This window comes from Megascapheus bottae, chromosome 19, assembly GCF_031878675.1.
Source record: "Megascapheus bottae isolate mThoBot1 chromosome 19, mThoBot2.hap1, whole genome shotgun sequence".
NCBI classification, from domain to species: Eukaryota; Metazoa; Chordata; class Mammalia; order Rodentia; family Geomyidae; genus Megascapheus; species Megascapheus bottae.
In genome coordinates, this window is record NC_143527.1 from 3871893 (window position 1) to 3892481 (window position 20589).

At 40.9% G+C, this 20589-nt stretch overlaps 1 protein-coding gene across 1 annotated transcript in view; it reads left to right on the plus strand.

Moving 5' to 3' along the window:
- Positions 1 to 20589, plus strand: part of Neto1 (neuropilin and tolloid like 1) — a 98531-nt gene that overhangs the window by 63858 nt on the left and 14084 nt on the right. The window contains exons 5-7 of the mRNA XM_090353549.1: positions 8625 to 8666; positions 8784 to 8911; positions 16872 to 17100. Of these exons, the coding sequence (XP_090209675.1) occupies positions 8625 to 8666; positions 8784 to 8911; positions 16872 to 17100 (399 nt within the window). The remainder of the gene's footprint in view (positions 1 to 8624; positions 8667 to 8783; positions 8912 to 16871; positions 17101 to 20589) is intronic.

Sequence of the window (20589 nt, forward strand, 5' to 3'; positions counted from 1 at the left end):
CACTATCGCCCCCAGTTTTTGCTGTGGCATGGCCAGGTCATTCTGTGATGGTTCTGCTGCAGACCTCCTGCTAGCCTGGCAGCCGGACGTCTGGGTGGTATGCCTCTGGGCTGTCACACTGCCCTCGGGGAAGGCTTTTTCCTGCCCTGCTCCTCTAGGCACAGAGCTCAGGTCCAGCCTCGCACACCTCCACACCATCATCTGTTAATGGCTGAGAGAGGCAGCAGCAGCAGCTCCCACTCCTCGAGGAGGACCTCAGCATGTGATTTGTGCGTGTCTCTGAAGAATTGTGGGGCTTGGGGAAGGGGTGAGTGGGGAATGGGGAGTGGAAAGAGAACTGAGCAGGTGTGCCGTTCCCCAGCCATTTAGTGCCAGCAGGCCTTAGACGATATCTAATATGTATAATTAGCCAACTTAAAAGAATACGAATTAACAGCACACAACGATATTGCGTTAGTTTTATCAGTACACTTAAAATTCTATTGTTTTCATTTGTGTAAGGTATTTGGCCAGCTCTTGTACCTCTTAAAAAATGGTTATGCATGTAATGTCTATCTTGGTAAGGGTCTAGAAGATGGTGGTTACAAACAAAACTGAAGAATGCTTAAAAAAGCATAAATTGATTCTGAATTCTGTGTTGGTTTTGGTAATATGCATATTAATTTCTGCCCAAATATTTGGTTTGTTTTCCTGTGATTAAGATGGTTTCCACTGCAGGTTATTTCATACTATTTTGAAGGAAATTATAAATAACAACCTAATACATCTTCATGTTGCTCACTTGCCTTGTGATTCATTCCGAAAAAAATGAAATATAGTTAAGATCATTCAAAAATCTCTGACCAGATATCCAAACAGTAGTACAGAGTAGAGGTTGTACAATATCTCAGCAAATAGCCCGGCCATGATCTGGGGTTGCTGGTCTTATGTCTCCTTGTCAGTGAGACAATTGGGAGGGAGAGAGCAGGACTTTGGATGTCACCGACTGAGGAGGACCCATTGACAAGATTTTCCATCTATTCCGTAAGATGTCCTGTCAGGCCACTGGCCTGTGGACTGCAGTCATCGCCAAGTGCCACAGCTGGTTTTGATGTAGCAATGCTTAAAGATATGGTTTCGTAGGTAGCTGCATCTGCTTGCTAAATCTGGTACCCTAGGAGACCCTAGGCTTTCTGTGGTCAGACACCCTGATTCTTTGGCTAACCCAGTTAAGGATGACCACTCATGATTTGCTCAGACATGCTTCGTCTTAGGTGAAGGCAAGTGTTTTTAGAAAGTTGTCGCCCTCCAGTTTTGTGGTTAATAAAATGTAGATGCCTCTGAAGTGGCCAGTCATGGCCGATCCGTTAAACAATGATTTCCAGATATTTCATCTGCCACATAGCACCTGGAATTTCTTCACACTAGGGAACAAAAACAACTCACAACCTGCATGAATTAGTAAATTCCAACTCTGACTTCTGTAAGAAGAGCAAGAACAATGATATAGAGAGATAATCAGTCAGGGCAGAAATTCTGAAGCTTTTTGGACTCAAAATTCTGTCCTCTGAAAAATATGTGGACAGCCTTCCCCCATGTGCTGTTGGTAACTGGCTGTACCATGCAATACTTGCTATCTTAACCTTCTAGAATGAGGATATTTTAAATATTAATCTAAAATCATATAATAGTTATGCCATTAATTCAATTGTGTATATGTTCAAATGTATATTTTACTATTGTAATATTAATAGATATAAAAATATTGATGTAAAGAATGGTATCATTTTATACTTCTGCAAATGTCATATGTGATTTATTAGAAAATTATTCTTTGCTATTTTGTTATGGTAGAAGAAGATGAAGAGAATCCCTCTTCACAGGGTGGTGAGAGGAAGAGAATACCTTTTTGACAAAATACTGGTTATGCTGTTACAACAAATCAAGGCTCAGTTAACCCTAATTCTTCTAAAACTAATGGAAGGGGGAAATTGCACTGATGCTTTAAGTATACTATGTATGTTAAACATAGTTAAACCTTTTCAATAGGAATCAGAAGTACAATTCTACTCATATTTCTTCAGAAAATTCTGAGTTTTGGGGCCAGGAGTTTGACCTAGTGGTAGAGTGCTTGCCTAGCATGCACAAAGACCCAGGTTCAATTCCTCAGTACCACATACATAGAAAAAAGCCAGAAGTGGTGCTGTGGCTCAAGTGGTAGAGCTATAGTCTTGAGAAAGTCCAAGGACAGTGCTCAGGCCCTGAACTCAAGGCCAAGATGGGCAAAAAAAAATCCTGAATTTTTATTCCTAACTTTCACTTGAATCACAAGCCCTCTGGAATATATGCTAATATATTATGCTATATGCTATATATGTGTGTGTGTGTATGTGTGTGTGTGTGTGTGTGTGTGTTAATATGTTATTGGCCCAACTTCTACAAATGCATCCAGCACATTTCTAGTGATCTCAGTGAGGACCTCCGCAAAATCTTAAGAAAGGCCTAAATGTGGGGGAAATTGCTTTCCATAAAGAATATAAACTTTTGAAACCATCATTTTCCTGTTAAAAAGCCCAGAGCTAGACTGCTTAGCTGAGATTTCCCAATTTGATTTACTGGCCTATGCAACTAAAGTCATTTGTACCTTACCAAAAAAGAAAAGGCAAAACTACGTCATTATTTTATATGCTGTTATAGTACATTATGTTCCTGTAGCCTTTTTATACATGAGTAGTTGTCTACATCCATATCTGGCAGTATGGGACCACTCATTCACACAACTTCTAAATGTTGACACACATCTCTGTGGATTGCCAAAATCAGATTGGCTTATGTCAACAGCAATCTCATTTTTTAAGTATTGGGAAGTTGTCAAGCACATAGTGACAAACAAAATTCCCTTCAATTGAGATTTGGATTTTCTCATTGGCAAGGTAGTTGGTTGTTTCCCTTGAAGTCAGCACATTGGTTTTGTTCATTTTCAAGAAAATGTCTGCCAAACATCCAAATCTGAATAATTACAGTTTGGTCTTTCAAACAAAAAGGGTGCTCCATGAAAAGAAGTCTGCAGCTCAGCTCACAACTAAAGCAACTTGAAAAGAGCTCACTCAGGATAAAATCATCCTACCATACTTTCCACCTACAGCAAAGGTGCCTTTTGTAGCTAGGTACAGTATGTCTTTAATTCCAACTATTCTGGAGGTCGAAATGAGAGTCACAGCTAGGAAGGAAGTAAGACCCTGCCTCCACAAACAGGCTAGGTATTTTGGCTCATATCCTCTAATTCCAGATATTCAGGAGTGGGTAGCAGAATTGAGGCTCAGGATCATGTCTGGGCAAAATCTTATGACATTATCTGGGGGAAAAAAAAAGAATAGCCAAAATAAAAATGACAGCGCTGAGGATTTGGCTCGGGGAAATTTTAGAAGCCAGGTCTACAGTGTCGTCCGCCCTTTATCCCTGTCTTTTGGTGAGCGCTGTGAATGACCAGGTGATCCTGGAGGGCGAGGAGGTGAGGTGGTGAGGAGGTGAGGTGAGGAGAAGTCAGAGGTGGGTCTCCAGTACCATGTCTACAGGAGCCTATTAACTATGAAAATGTAAATAACAGTATAGGAATTTATTTGGATGTGAAAGCACAGGAAATAATCTTGAGAACCAAGGAACTATTTTGAGTGTAGAAAAAGATCGGTTTAAATCAGTAACATTTTTTATTAAAGAATTTATTAACATCGATTTTTATATCATATTTCAAATGATGTGTTTAGCAAACAAGTATTCAAGAAGGGAATCTCTATACAATCACTGGCACTTAGATTTTAGAACATAATCAAAATTAGACTGAGGGTTTGTATGTCATAGATACATATGAAACTATATAATAAAACATTATGTCTAGAGCGTTATAGGTTTTTATGTCTATGTAGTTATGTTTATATTTCCATTACCATGTCCATAGCATTGGGAATGCAGATATTGAGTCCTCGCTCTTGTACTCTTTGGATTTAATAGCCACATATTAAGCATACCATGCGCCTTTTGTTCCTTTGATCTTGACTTGTCTCACTCATCATGATTCGCTCTATAGATTCATCCACTTCCCTACAAATGCCATTATTTTATCTTGTCTGTTGGCTATATATATACACACATTTTCTGTCTATATATATACACATTTTCTGTATCCATTCATGTGCAGTAGGGCATCTGGATTGTTTCTATTGCCTGGCTATTGTGAATAGTGTAGAGATGAACATAGCTGAGCAGGTGTCCTTATCATATCCTGGGTTATGATGTTCAGGGTAGATGCCCAGAATTGGTATGGCGGGATCGTAGGGAAGGTCAATTTTCAGTTCTTTAAGAAACCTCCACACTGCTTTCCAGAGTGGCTGAACTAGTTTACAATCCCACCATCAGTGTAGTAGGGTTCCTTTTTCTCCACAATCCTGCCAGCATCTGTCATTGTCATTGGCTGAGTTCAAAATCTTGGCCATTCTTGTTGGAGTAAGTTGGTATCTTAGGGTTGTTTTTATTTGCATTTCCTTTATTTCTGCCATTTTAATCTCTTCTTTTGAAAGTCTCTCTTTAGTTCCTTTGCCCATTTAGTGAATGGTTTGTTGGGTTTGGGAGGGAAATCTTGAGTTCCCTGTAGATACTGGATATTAAGTATTTATCAGATGTATTATTGGTAAATATCTTTTCCCAGTTGGTTGGCTGTTGCTCTACTTTTGTGGCTATGCTTTTCTATGTGCAGAAACTTTTTATTTTTAGGTAGTCCCATTTATTGAGTCTCTCGCCAATCTGTTGTGATCCTGGGATTCTGTTCAGGAATCTTTTGCCTGTGCCTATGAGTTCCAATGTCTCTCCTACTTTATCATGTAGCAGTTTCATGGTTTCTGGTCTGACATTGAGGTCTTTGATCCACTTTGAGTTAATGCTTGTGCATGGCAAAAGGCTAGGGTCAATTTTTAGTTTTCTGCATATGGCTGACCAGTTTTGTCAGCACCAATAATTGAATAGATTGTTTGCTTGTTTGTATATCTTTGCCTCCTTTGTGAAATATAAGTTGCCTATAGGTATGTGGTTCTGTTTCTGGATCTTCTATTCTGTTCCATTGATCTTCTGGTCTATTTTTGTGCCAATACCATGTGGTTTTTGTTATTATGGCTCTATAGTAGAGTCTGAAGTCTGGTATTGTAATACCACCAGCATTGCTCTTTTTGCCTAGAATTGTTTTGGCTATTCTAGGTCTTTTCTTGTTTCATATGAACCTTTGGATTGTATCTTCTATTTCAGTAAAGAATGTCTTTGGGATTTTGATGGGGATTGCATTGAATTTGTATATCAATTTTGTTAGTATAGCCATTTTCACTATGTTGGTTCTCCCTATCCATGAGCATGGGATGTCTTTCCATTTCCTAGTGTCCTCTTTAATTTCCTTCATTAGGCTTTTATACTTTTCATTAAATAATTCCTTTGCATCTTTGGTTAAGTTAATTCCTAAGTATTTTATTCTTTGGGGGGCTATTGCGAATGGGATCATTTTCTTGATTTGGCCTTCTGTTTGTGTATTGTTGATATACAAGAAGGCTACTGACTTATGAAGGTTAATTTTGTATCCTGCCTAAGTCGGGAACATTTATTGTGCACTTACCGTGCCCTGAGTCCTGAGCAGAGAGACTAGACCCCTGGGACTGATTTCTTTATGGGACTCCAGGAGCCGACAGCCAGTCTTTACCAGTAAGGAAGTAAAAAAATTGCAATGTGAGTGGGAATTGTAATAAGAACTGTGAGGAAAGAAAATGGGAAATAGGGATGATTTTTCTAGAAGAGCATCCTGAGAATGTAACATTTAAGCCAACCACTGAAGACTGGACAGGACCAAGCTAGGTGACTATCTGGGGGAAAAATAGTCCTGCAGTCAGATGAAAGAACAAGTTCACGGTGATACTCATGGATGAGCCTTGACTGTCTGCCACAGACATGGCTATGTGTGGAGGGAGGCGAGAGAGCAGGACAGCACCTGAGGGTCAGAACACAAAGACAGCTGTGGTCTTATTCCAAGCACATGGCCAAGACAGGACCATGATAGAAGTTCATTTATATATATATATATATATGTATATATATATATATATATACGTTTTTAAATGTATTCATGTTGCTTTTTAGAAAACAGATTTGGGGAGATATCTAGAGAACAGGTGACTTGATACTTCTTAAACGCTTCACAGATTTTGTGTTACCTTTGTACTGGGTCATGGTAATCTCTGTATCTTTACAATTTTACAATATGGACTGCCCAAGGAAAAAGAATATTTGCTATTAGACATGTTGTTATTGTGTATCTACCTGCTTACTTATATCATTGACCCCAAGTAACCTTGAGCAATTAATCCAACTTCATTCTCTCAAATTCAATTTAGACTGCTTCAAAAATGTTTTTTGTTGAATTTTTGCAAGTCACACGAACAATCTGCATTTGTGGTAACACTGGAGATTAATGTAAATGGCACTGCAAAAAAGAAATTTTTTCTAATGTATTTTTTAAACCATTAGAACTATCACTATTAATACAAAGACAAAAATAAATTTTTGTTTCCCAGAACTGGCATTTATCTCCATCTCGTCTGGCATGCGTTATAAAAATGACAAATGTTAGCCTTCAGCCTAGCAAATAGAATACCAGCTACATTTCCCCTAAAATTCCAGGGACAGCTGTGTATGGCTGGAAAATGTTAATATGAAAAGGTGATAGGGTCTTGACTACGACTATTACTACATAGAAGACCCAAAAGCAAAAGGAATGTAGTATACTGAATAAAAAAATCTAGATTTCTAAAACAAAAAGCTTGATATGAAAATAAGGAAGAGGTATGAACGGAGATGATTAAACAGAATTCTCTTATGACAGAGGAGAGGATATGAAATACATGTTTATTGAAAGAACAACCAAATGTCCACTTATTTACATGAAGGGAAAATATTTCCATTGTGAAATATCTTGGTCTGAAGTATCTTCATTTTTGTGCGATTTCATGGAAGTGGCTTCTGTGTATTTTTTTCTTACCCCCTTTTTTTCACCATAAAAATAAAATAACCACTTTCCAAAGAGTCATGAGAGAAGTTTTGTTTCCTACATCATGTTTTATGAATGAATTTCTTCCTGTCATATAATCAGCTAAATAGAAATAGCTGATATAACCAAGAGGCAGTACAGCAGTCCACAGATCAGTTTGCGCCGTTATTTGAAGAAGCTAAACACAGCCACGTTTTCTTCAGTGGAGACAACTCAGAGACACAATCTTGTTCAAGGCAGGCACGTCCTGTGCACAGACAGAAAGACAGACATCCTGACCACAGACACGCTCCCCCGGCCCACAGGAACATGTCCTTCTACACTGTAATTCTAACCCTTTTGGGCAGTGGCTAAGCAACATCGAACCCCGAAATTCTTCCCCCATAGCTAATTGTGTAACAGGAATCCCACACTGAGTTCACAATTTGCCTTCCGCTGCACCTCACAGATGCAGGGAGATCCCGGGATAGGATTTTCTGTATGTCTTCTTACATTAACACTGTCTGCATCAAAAGCAGATTGCTGCACTGATGAGAGTCTGGAAAGGTGTGTGGGTCCTTGTCTCATGCCAGAAGTTACTCGGAAGACCCTCTCAGACAGGTCGGCATGACATTGTCTGCTGGTTGTTCAAGGTCACGTTTACATTGCCTTTGTTGACAGAGAGCTGAACATCACTTCTAGGAGGTGGGATGAGGTCTAAATCAAGTTGGATACTTTTTGAAGCTCCTGATGCAATGAGCAGAAAATGACAACTCAATGAACCTTGGTCCATTGAGAAGAAATTACATAAAAATAGACGGTGAGGACGTGGCGCTATGGTTCAAGGGGTAGGGCAGTAGCCTTGAGCTGAAGAGCTCAGAGACAACGCCCAAGCCCAGAGTTCAAATCCCATGACCAAGAAAAAATAGACAGTGAGTTTGTGATATAGAAATTTATAGACTTCTTGGAAGCCAGCATCGTATGGAATGAAGAAGTGACGGGAACAGAGTTGTTCATTCAGCCACAGGAGAACAGTCCTGGAGTTTTGTGCTTCTAGTATTTCAGGTGAAACCTATTTCAACAATGTACAAGAGCTTTCTAGATAAAATTTGAGATTGAATACATGGAAATAGACCCTCAATTGAATTACCTGTGGGTACCTCTTATAAAAAAATACATATATCTTTTGTGGCTGGGTGTCAGTGGCTCATTCCTCTAATCCTAACTACCGAGGAGGCTGAGATAGGAACATCATGGTTCAAAGCCATCCCAGGAAGAAAAATCCCTGTGAGACTTTTATCTCCAATTAACCACTCAAAAACTTCAAGTGGAGTTGTGACTCCATGTGGTAGAGCACTAGCCTTGAGCAAAAGAGCTCGGGGACAGAGCCCCGGCTCTGGTTTAAGCCCAGTAAGAGATGATACGAAGGTCTATTTTACTCTGATACTACCATGCATTTTATACCTTATCAGTTAACTTTCCCTAAAGTGTTTCTAGGTCTGTTCCTAGATAATTTGGTGATCATCAATGTCATTTTAAGAAAGAAATGTAGACTAGGACTAATAATTGTCTTTTTTTTTCAATTTTTAAGATCCTGACTTTAAGGACCTTGGAGTTTTGAAACCATTACCAGGTTGGTAAAATAGATATTTAATAGTACTCAGAGGCCTTTGTGTTCTGATGTAAAGTATGCTCTTCGTTTATTATTCAAGCTCCATCTTTGTGTGTTTGTTTGACATCTTATATCTAGTGTGTGAGTTTGAGATGGGCGGCTCTGAAGGAATTGTGGAGTCCATACAGATTCTGAAGGAAGGCAAAGCTACTGCCAGCGAGGCCGTGGACTGCAAGTGGTACATCAGAGCTCCTCCGGGATCCAAGGTCAGTCTAGATGCACACACGCCAGCGGGCAGGGCGGGCACCAGAGTGGGTGCTGTTGGTGAAGCAACGGGCATGTGCTTCCTGTGTGTGTCCACGTTCTGTCACAGCGGCGGGTTCCTGAGGGCCTTGAGATCACCTTTTTCCTTGGTTCAGTCATACTCTCTGTGCCACGATTTCCAGTGTGGACTGTGCTGAGAGTCACTTCATGATCCAAATAGAGTCTGCAGAGGGAATCTGCCTCTGAGGAGTGGATGGGAATGTTGAGGCTCAGCTGTGGGAGAAGCAGAAATGTCCTTGGCTCTCCTTTCTCTCCTTGTCAAATCTGCTGCTTGTTCTTGAACCCCAGCACCCATCTGTGGAAGAAATAGGCAGGAGTGACTTTGTGTGTTGGTAGAATATGAAATACAGGAGCAGTAATGGTGGAGAGTGGGTGACTGGCAGTGGAGCTGGTGCCCGTTGGAAGGGAAGCCTTGCTTTACAACTGTCCTCTGTCCCTACAGGAACTAGGTAGCCATCGTTACTGAGGCTTCAAATATGTTTCCTAACACAAACAAATCCAGCTTTTATATTGACCATCTGGATTTTAAGTACTGCAGATATGCTGCAAAAAAGGGAAGTCTTGAATTTATACCACACTGAATACGATCTGGGCTGGGATCAGAGGCAGGCCAATGCTTTGAAAATATTATTTTAGGTCTCCTTCCTTCCTTCCCTCCTCTCTCTCTCCCTCCCTCCCTCCCTCCCTCCCTCCCTTCCTTCCTTCCTTCCTTCCTTCCCTCCCTCCTTCCTGTGTTTCTCTTCCCTCCATCTTTTTCCTTTAAAAGTTATTTGTAACATGCATGAAGCCGTGAGTGTATGCACAGGTGCTGAGCTTTATTTTGTTTGATTATGCTTTCTTGCACAGTATGTGCATTCACTTAGAAATGCTTTCCATTTTTCTTTACCTCTAAGAATAAATGCAAGACTTTTTATAGAAGGGAAGTGTGTGCAGCCTCCTGTCACTGCTGTGTTAAAGGGAAGGTTTCTCTGCCACTGTAAACATACACCTCTTCTTGCGAACTGGTAAATAGCTAGCTGTCTTTTGTCTAGTCCAAGAGCAACAATGCAAGTGTACCTGTCTGTTTCAGAATTTGGCATTCTGTGACTCAAAGGGGAAGTCTCCTGCAGAGCTGTACAAAGATGGCTCCATTGTGACAGGCCTTCTCTGCTAAATTAAAGGTTACAGGACAGAAAGTGCTTGGCGTGCTAGAGAGAAGGCAGGGACTGAGGGTTACTGCTTTGGTGGGCTTCTATTTTTACGGAGTTCCTAGCAGCTTATGAGAACCAAGTATCAAAGCATTAGTTAAACTTGCAGTGGCTCCTTTGAGCATCTGCGTGGAACCTGCTGATGGCACTATATTGTACAATGAATGTGCCAAAAAGCTTCCCTGAGTTCTGTGGAAATTACAGGCGTTCTCTGCTGCTTCCCAGCTTTCAATAAGTAGAATAAAACGGTCTCTACTACTCTCCTTTAATCTCAATGGGATTCTTTATCTAGAATGTGATCAATTTTGACTTCTTAGAATCTGGTAAACCAGATAGAAAGCATGATGGAAATTCCTTTAGTAGATTAAAAAAAAATGAGCTGAGGCCCTAGAGGGTAGAAACACAAGTCTATGAGCAAATGTTTTATGTTCACATAGATGCCAGATCTAGGGTGGAGGGAGAGCACTGATGTGTCTGGTTTAGAGACCTGGCCCAGAGAACTATGCTGACACTGGGAGAACGGGAATGCAAATGATGGCTACCATTCACACCTGAATTCTTGGAGGTTGGGGCTCATGCATCTCTGCCTAAGTGGTGAGCAGAATGTCTGCCATTCCACTGTGTCTCAAACAAGAGACACAGTCACAATTTTCAAACACTTGAAGAACTGTCATTTGAAGTAGAATGAAACTAAACCTGCATTCAATTTGGTTGAATATTTGAAATGAGACTATAACTTTTGATTTATGTAAGAATGTTTTTGGTTCAATAATGAAGATTAAATTCAAGAAGAAGAAGGCAAGCAGAGTTTGACAAGATTTTATACCATAATTAAGATCAAGTAATTTTTTGGCAGAGATGATATAAGAATCTTGGTAGTAGCAAAATTCTATAAACCTGGGTTCAGTGACTAGCTCTGATATTTAGCTAGTTGGTAACAGAGTTTAAGGAAGAGCCCTACTAGCACGGAATTCTGGTTCAATTTGATGTTACATAAAAGAAATGAAAGTCAAATTGGATAAAGAGAGTGAAATTTTCAATTAACTAATTAGTTCAATTCCGTAAATGGAAGATCATGTGGTAATAATCAGATTAGAAGGCTACTTTGGATGGCTTTTAAATGCTTCTCTCCATGCGCATATGATCATCTCTTGTCTTATCAGTATTTGTGGCTGGGCGTGTGCCTTTTAGCATCAAGGAAACACTGTGGTTTTCTGGTTCTTTTCCAAATGAAGGCGGTATCACTGGCTTCCAGATTCTTGTGACATCCTTGTAAGATGATAAACCTGTCATGGCCATTGACACGTTTGACAGCAGCCACAGGGTGCTGGGAATACAGGCTGCTCAGAATACGGATTCATGCCCGGTAGTACTGAACATACACATGCCATTTCTCCAATGACGGCATAGTTCCTTTTCGTTCGTTGTGGAGAAAATACACAATAATTACCTCAGTATTGGTTTTCTTTTCTTTCATGATGACATTAAGGGAAGATCACTTAGCTAAGTAGTTGGTATGAAATGTCATTGTAAATCAGTTCCTTAATAAACGGTTAGCTAAATTTGCCTTGCATCTAAAATAAGGGTTTTGCCTTCCATGTTAGTGTGACTTGGAAAACAGATATGAGTAGAAATAAAGGGTGACTGTGTTCAGTCCATGTCCCAGTCTATAAATCATCACGTCAGCTTCAGCCCTTTGTGATTGATTAAAAAGAGGAATGCATCAAAACAACTCACTGAGGAGAGATGATAATCTGACTGTTCTACCAGGGTTATAGATTATTTTGCTTATCATTTTCTCTTCACTTTAGCAGAGGGGCTGAAGAGTTTTTTGTCATTTGCAACATAAATACTTCCTTCTCTTGGTATTGGTATGGCACGAGATTTACGATGATGGGCTGACAATTTGTATCACAGTCCATCAGGACTTATAGAGCACACATGGCTGGAACTGGTGACAGAAGGCTCCACATCTTTATTTTCCTGGATGGAATTTACCTTAGCTTTTGCAAAGGTAGTTCTGGGCACAGTGAAGTAAAAAGCCAACCTATATAGTTAACTACTTTTTTTTAATATAATGAAAGAATTGGGGTTAAAAAAATCATAGAAGAGATTTCTTTGAGAAAATGCAGATGGTTAGATATTTCTTTTGCTCTGAATACTTGGGTTGTTAAAGTTGTTTTCTTTAAGATTGCATCTTTACTCCTGTTGACATTATTTGAAAGTTTTCTGAGACTATGTAGTATGACAATCAGGATAATGGACAATTGAATGTCCTATCTGACTGGATTGATCATGTATGCTCACAGACTTGTTTTGTCATGAAGAAACTTAATATTTCTAAACTGTAATCTCCTTGTCTTCAAATGGGTATAACAAGTGTCTCTTCTTTAGGGAACTGGATGAAAGAAATATCAAAATGTGGTGGGCAAAACCATGGCCAAGGACCTTGCAGGCTTTCTTTTCCTGATGATAAATTAGTATTTCAACCTGTATTCAGACATGAGAGTAGTGAAACACACAAGGCTGAAAACTTCAGATACAGTATTTTTCCTTCTTGATTCAGTCAAGTAGCTACTTTAATTAAGTTATTTTCCCTCTGTGGGAATAGTATTTGGTTTTTATAACCTCACATTGAGAGGAGGGGTTGCTTTGTATTCTGCTTAAAATAGAAATGGAACCCATTGTGTATTTCTCTTACCAGTAAACTTGCATATTCTACTGAAATTACAAATCCTTATCAGAGGTTATAAGCCACATTGGATTTGTTGCATTGTATTTTAGAATTGACTTTGTATTGCATTTAACAAGCTTCTTTTCTTACAAGATTTTGGCTTGAATGTTTTTAATCCTATTTTCAGTTTGTTTACTTTAGCTCATAGAGGACAAAAAGGAAGATGAAGAGAATACCTGAAACCAGAGTTGAAGGGCTTAAACTATTTAAGGTTTCCACATTAATTTGCACATTTTTCTAAGGCAAAAGTTATAGTATCTTTTTACCCCTCTAGCTGATCATCATTTTAAAATTTTTTTTAAAAATTTTAAAAAATTTTATTGTTGGGGTAATGTATAAAGGGGTTACAGTTACATTCCTTCTCACACATTGATAGCCCTTCTCATGTTTTTGTCCCAGTTTTTCTCCCCCCAACCCCTCCCAATCATCTTGTCCCCCCCTGTTGTTCTTAATGTATTATGTCATTTCTCTTCTTTTCTTTGCCCTTTGATTAATCTCATGTGGTTACTGTATCTGACTTTGTTACCTGGTATAGTATATATACATTTATTTGTTTATTTGAAATAGGGAAGGGGGAAAACAAAAAAAACTACTTTTAAAAATGATGTGTGTGTGTGTATATTCAATAAGTAAAGGACATAATTTGGCAAAACTTGGAAAGCTCAACATATTTGAATGTCTTAAGTAGGGCATTCCTGGATAATTTCCAGAATGTTGTATCATGTTGTGAAGAAGAGATCACACATACCCCTACGAGGGAATTCTTTCAACTACTGCTGGAATAAAATGAAACACTGGCTTGAGCTTGAGTCCAGTAAAGTCCTTCTTGAGGTGTGTGCTTCACAGAGGTGTGGTGGGAACACCTGATTTAAAATCGACAGCGAAAGGCAACATGCGAGGATGGCTTTCCAGCTGAGCTTGGCAGATGGCTGTAGATGAATCCTTTGTGACCATGCCAGTCGGAATGAAGCCCTATCCGGTTCCATTCATTTTCATTCATTTTTTTTCACATTTCAGTTTGTGATTTTCCTTCTCCAAATACTTTTTCAGAAAATCCCTTCATCTGGGTCATCCCATTTCATTTTCAACGTGCTATAAATTTGCAAAACAATTTTCTCCTGTTTTGTCATACGTTAGCTCTGTATTATACATTGTTTTGAGTGTTATCATCAGTAATTTCCCTACTATAAATAATAAGATGACTGTTCCATGTAATTTTCATTATCTGTGGCACGTAAAACATTGTCTGGCATATAGATGCCTAATACATAATGAATGCTGAATAAATGAGGTCAATAAAGAAATAGCACTTCCAATTAGTTATTCTTTTGCAGGTCCATCCATTTCTAAAATTTTATGAAGTATTTACTATGTGCAGAACATGATGTAATGCCCAGCAATCAAGCACAGAAAGCCCTTCCCAGAATACAGCGAAGAGAGGGAGGTGGTCATCTTCACAGATTAAAATAGGGTCAAGCCAGGCACGGTGGCTCATACGACTCAGGTGGCTGAGATCTGAGGATCAAGGTTCAAAGGCAGCCTGGGCACAGAAGGACCTGAGACTCTTATCTCTAATTAACCTCTAGAGAATGGGAAGTGGGGCTTGGCTCCAGGGGTAGGATGGTAGCTTTGAGCTGAATTGCTCAGGGACAGGTAGGGCCCACGTTGAATTCAAGCCCCATGATCTACCAAAAATAAAAAATAAAAATAAAAAAATAGGATCCGTAGCCTATTTCAACACTGTGGAGAGACATGTGGCAAGGCTTGGAGAACCTGAATATGCCACAGATGAGAGGCCCCTTAACACACCAGGAAGAAATTGCTAGGAATAGACAGAATACTGCCTGTATGTATGAACAATGCCGTATGTATGGCATACTTGAAAGTAAGTGTGCAATGTTGGAAGCTAAGGAGTGTGTGCTTATCAGTTCATAGTTCTGCAGTGTTTTTTTTATAGGTATGTGTCAGAGATTTTGCATCGAAGATTATAATCATTCACTTCCTGTCTTGGAAGTGTAGCCATTTGTGGGATGATGGCTTGGTTGAATGTGTATGTGCAAAGTTGAAAGCTAAGAAGTGTGTGTTGGTCATTGTATAGTTTTTCAGTGTCGTCTTTTGTGTGTGTCAGTTAGAGATTCGGGCTCAAGGGTTATAATTATAATTGGTTTCTGAGAAGTTCAGCTGACTGGACAGGCGTCTGATGTAAACTGTAGGCCCTAAACGTCTGACCAGGAGACTGAGGGTATGAGATTTGATCATGAAATCAGCTAGGGCTATTGTCTAACTCAGTAAGATCACAGAGGGTCAAAGACACACTTCTCCTATTTTAAATAGTGAAATTTTAGATTCAGATTAAACATGTCAGATCTGGGGAGACATCTCATGGCATCTATAGTTTATGAAATTAAAAATATCAAAGGGAAGGGGGAGCACAGAAATGGTGGGACAAAGGCTGAACCAATTCTGCAGTGAGATTCACTCAACATTCATTGGAAATGAACTGCATAAGTTTGAATGGGGGAGGGGAAATTCAGGAGGGGAAAACTGGGAGAGAATGAGGGAGGGAGAGACAATGTTCAAAAGGAGTGTGTAAATCATATGACCCATGTAACAGCAACTCCTCTGTATATCAACTTTACAATAAAAGTTCTTAAATCTTAAAAAAAAAAAAAGAAAAAATCACAGAGAGGAAGATGACTTACTAATTGAGTGCCTGGTGTCAGTGTATATCTGGGTTACTTAAGGAGACAAAGACCCAATGTGTGTAAGATAATAAAGTGCAAAATGCTTAAGAGAAACCTCCGTGAAGGAAACTTGTTTTATTCTAGAACCATCCAGACATTCCTCTCAGGGTCACTGACTAGGTTTGGTTTTTCTTAAGTGTTTCCCCAGGAGATGACATTGTATGGGTGTCAGGATTTAAGAGACCCATATTTTCAGCACTGGTCTTTGTTCTGTGGTTTGCGACTGCATCTTCTATACCATGACTTGTGTCTGGGCCCCCTGAGGAGCCCAGCATGAGCTGGCTGAGGGGTGGAAGAGATGGGCTGAGCCGAGATGATGGATGAATGAACAAGCAAGGTCTCCATGGACTTATCTCGGATTGAGGTAGTCACTTGAGGTTCAGGATACACACTGACCGCTTCAGACATCAGCGGCTGGTGAAGACCAGACTGTGAGCACTGACAAATGGAGCACCTATAGAATTAGCCGGGACTCGTGTCTCAGTCCCCGACTGCTACATCTGAGCTCGCCTCACCCTGAGGCTAAGCCACCTCTGGACAGGCCAGCAGGAGGACAATTTTGGAGTTTCCAGGAGCTTGAAAAAAAATGCAAGCAATGCAGATTGCACATTACACGTCTGCTCATTAAGTTTTAATTTAATTTGTATTTATGTGGACTTAGCTAAATATGACAATAAACTAGCTTGGCTTTCATTTTTTTTTCACATTCTCCACTTTAAAAAACTGAAACCCTGTGGTTAAATAATGAAACAAATGCATACCAAACATAGCCTGTGATTTTTTTTTAAGGTTTTGTGTTTAAAATTATTCCTTTGCAAGAAAAAGGAAGCTGTGGAACTTGGACAAGAATGTGTCCAAGATATTGAAAACATTTGTTTAACCAAGGTGAAACGACAAATGGATGTGTTTGTAAAACTAATAACTTCTTGATTCCAAATAAGTTATGAGAAGACTCAGGCATATCTGGTGGTGGGGAGAACCCCAAACAATAATAACAATAATAAATACAACTCAGATAAATGAAGTGGTGCATTGAAAGTAAAAAAATCAGAAATAGTAACATGTGGGGAAAATACAGAAGGCAGTTTGTGCCTCCCTGCTCTCCACAGGGGGAAGAATGCATCTGATCGCCATCCGGCCCGGCTTGGAAGGCTGCAGGCCAGCCAAGGCCATTCAGAACCTTTCCGGACCGTCCCGGTGGGGTGGCCGGGGGACTTACCGCATGGTTGTCTTGCAGATCTACTTACGGTTCTTGGACTACGAGATGCAGAACTCGAACGAGTGCAAGCGGAACTTCGTGGCGGTGTACGACGGCAGCAGCTCCGTGGAGGACCTGCGGGCCAAGTTCTGCAGCACGGTGGCCAACGACGTGATGCTGCGCACCGGGCTGGGCGTGGTGCGCCTCTGGGCCGACGAGGGCAGCCGCAGCAGCAAATTCCAGATGCTCTTCACGTCCTTCCAAGAACGTAAGCCAGCCCAGGGCCCTCTCTGCAGCCTCTCACCAGGGTGCAGGGTAGACCTGTGCCCCTTCCACACAGGGCGGGTCTTGGGGCTGGGACTACGCCCTAGGGACAGAGCGCTCGTCTAGCCTGCAAGAAGCCCTGGGTTCCCATCCTTGGTGCCACATACACAGAAAAAGCCACAAGTTGGTGCTGTGCCTCAAGGGGTAGCGTGCCAGTCTTGAGCCAAGCAAGCTCAGGAACAGCCCCCAGACCCTGAGTTCAAACCCCAGGACTGGCAAAACAAACCCTGTTGGGTGGGTTTGCTTTAAAGAGCTGCCCTCAGAGCCCTGTGTGATGGGTCAAGTGCATTCAAGCTAGCACTGCAGTTCTGTGAACTGAGCAGGGTGGCTCAGACACGTCTGAAAGGGTACAGCGAAGGACGCCCAGAGCCATGGGTAAATAATAGCCTACCGATAATGGTATCAGTATTTACTCTTTATGCAAATAGAAAATAATGCTGAGGAGTTCAGGTTTTGTTTTTGTTGTTCCTGTTTTTGTTGAAAAGGTGGAAACTTTCTCAGACACCGATTAATTCTTCAAAGGTAAGAGCAATGTTTATAGATTGTAGAGAATCCCCGAATACTGTTTACGGGGAAGTGTTCAGATCACATGAACTGAGAGGGGTAGGGAAGAGGAGGGAGGAAATGCAGTCAGGAACCCGATGTATAGCCTACAAAATTAAGAAGGGTGAGAGAAGGGATGGGGAGGGGAGGGAGGGACTGGGTGATGATGCAAGGTGATGTTAATCAAGATAACTGCTTTGTTAAATGGCAACTCCTTTGTACAACTACTTAAAGATAATAAAAGGAAGAAAAAAGAAAAGAAAATCAGAAAGGATGTCTACAAAGAGTATGACTACACACTATGGTTCAGACAGTCGGGAGAAAGGTCAGCGAGCGAAGCATCTAGAAGTCAAGGTTCCTTTGAATTCTGCAGTGGATCATCTGATTTTGGGGTCAGTCGAGCTCACATGTGGCGGCTGCTCCCCTGCTGTGCACCTGTGACATGTGCCACCGAAGTCTGGGTTTTAGTACCTTTGGATTTCTGGGAATCTTTAGGTGACTCGGTTATCCAGAGGCCCAGGTGCTGTTTGTACATATGACAGGGTGTCCACCCCTCCGGACAAGAGGGAAGGGGTCACTGGTGGGGTGGTGACATGGCAGTGTACCTTGCAGTTAACTCCCACTGACCCCTCTTAAGAATCCGAATGCTCCCAGCTCATCCCAGGATTCACACATGGAAAACTCCACTTCCCAGGGTGAGTCTGCCACGAGGTCCAGTGGAAGACCGAGGGAGGCTGAGATTACACCCGCCAGCCCCCCGCGGGATCAGAGCCCAGAGGAGGAGGCCTGACACAGCCTCTCAATCCCCCAGGACATTTCCGAAGGGAGTGGTTTGTTTTGACCTGTGCAGCACTGTTCACTGTGTCTACCGCACATTCTCACAGTCTTCAAGTAAGAAGAGGTTGTCCACTTACTTTGTCACAGTAATGCAGCTTCATACATGCGATGCCAAACTCTCAGTGATCAGAGCACACGCACCCACGTGTGTAGCATGAGAAAGCTGGGTCATCCTGAGTGGTGGCCTCTGCTGGTCCTGCAGCCTCACGTCTCAGCCTCTCCAGGAGCCAGCATTATAGGCGCCTGGCTGTATCATTTTCTTAGGGTAAGTTTGATCCTCTTCTGGAAACACATACCAATTTGAAAGTATCTCAAGTAACATAATTTTAATTTGAGTATTCTTAGTAATTATAGAATTGCATTTTTGGCAATAATTCATGGTTCATGATGGAAAAAAGTGGAGACCATGGTGAAATGTGGCCCTATGAGTTGTGTCACCTGCCGGGTCAGTTTCAACCTGTGTCTCAAACATGAATCTGCAGTGTTAGGAAAAGTTGGATATCACCGATGAGGCATTGCTCTGACTTCTGAGGTGCCTTGGTTACTTAGTGGCTCTTCAATTCCCATTTACAGCACACAAAAATACCAATGGCTTAGTAAGTGAGTAGCATACTTTCCTTGAATCCACACAGTCAAATCCAGACTCAACACATTTTTTTTACATATTTTTTTCCAGATAAGGCTTTGTGCTTTTGCTTGAGTTGTATGTGCACTGCAATCTTTTCCCCTCCATTTCCAGAGTAGCTGGACTTACAGCCGCGCACCACCATGTCGAAGTGTAAACTCTGTGAGTCTCTAAAGGCGGAAACCCACCTCAATCCTTTCCCTTCTGCATGTCAGACACATACAATAACAAGTGGATGTTGTCTGATGATGAGTGGTGAACATGACAATATATTTCATGATCACCACTTCCAGGTTGGTAACTCAGAAGACATAAGCACCAACGGGAACCTGAAAGCTGAGGGATTGCTCAGCCATCCAGTGACTGTTCATGCGGACATGTCCGTCTGCCATGGAGCTGGGCAAAGACCAGCCCTCCTGTGTTCAGCCTCCTCCCCAGGCCCACTTGTTCTGAACACGTTAAGCCTTACCTTGATTTCTGCTCCTGCTCCCACCAACTCCACTCCCTTCCTGCTGCAGAGCCCGATTCTCGTCCTGGATTGTGGATGTCCTCCCGCTTTCATCTCTAGTCATCTGCTATTTGTCTCTGATGGGTGAGGGCCGGTGACTTTGGGGTCTGCTCTTATCTAGAATATGGTATCATCTGCCTTCCTTTCTTGTCTTATAAAAACAGCATTCTGTGAGCCAATGGCTCACTCCCAAAATCCTAGCTGTGCAGGAAACGGAGGTATGAAGATCACATGAAGCCAGCATGTCAAGAAAGTGCAGGAGACTCTTACCTCCAATAAAATACTCAGAAAAAGCCGGAAGTGGTACTGTGATTCAAGTGGTAGAGCACTTGGCTTGAGTACAGAGAGACACAGGGGTAGTGTCTAGGCTCTGAGTTCAAGCCCAAGGACCAGCAAAATAAATAAATAAATGTATGTATGTATGTATGTATGTATGTATGTATTATTCTGTCCTGCAGTGCAGATCCTTAATTTTTAAATAGTGAAGTATAGATGTCACTATTTTAATGTCTTCGATTTGACAGGTTTTATAGAAAAAGATTCCAGACCATGATTTAAACCCTACTGTACAAGTTCAGTTTTCAGGAAAGCTATGAGATGAAGTATGAATACAATTATTTTCTGTTCAGACTTATCTTTCCCATCTATTTTCACATGGAAAGCAGGCTGGCTTTCTGTATGTTTTGGTTATGAGAAACTGAATTAGTATATTTTTCTAATTCACAGTTGTCTCTATATAAAGAATCCAAAGGACAGAATAAGCACCATATATCTTATTAAATGTTATAGTGTTTTTTTCCAATAAAAATACTTTTTCCTCTGAAAAATAAGACCCAAGTGCCATTAATTACAAGTCCAGAAGTGGTATAGGAATTCTGTATTTTGCCAACAAAACTTTGTGTACTGGATGATGCACTGTT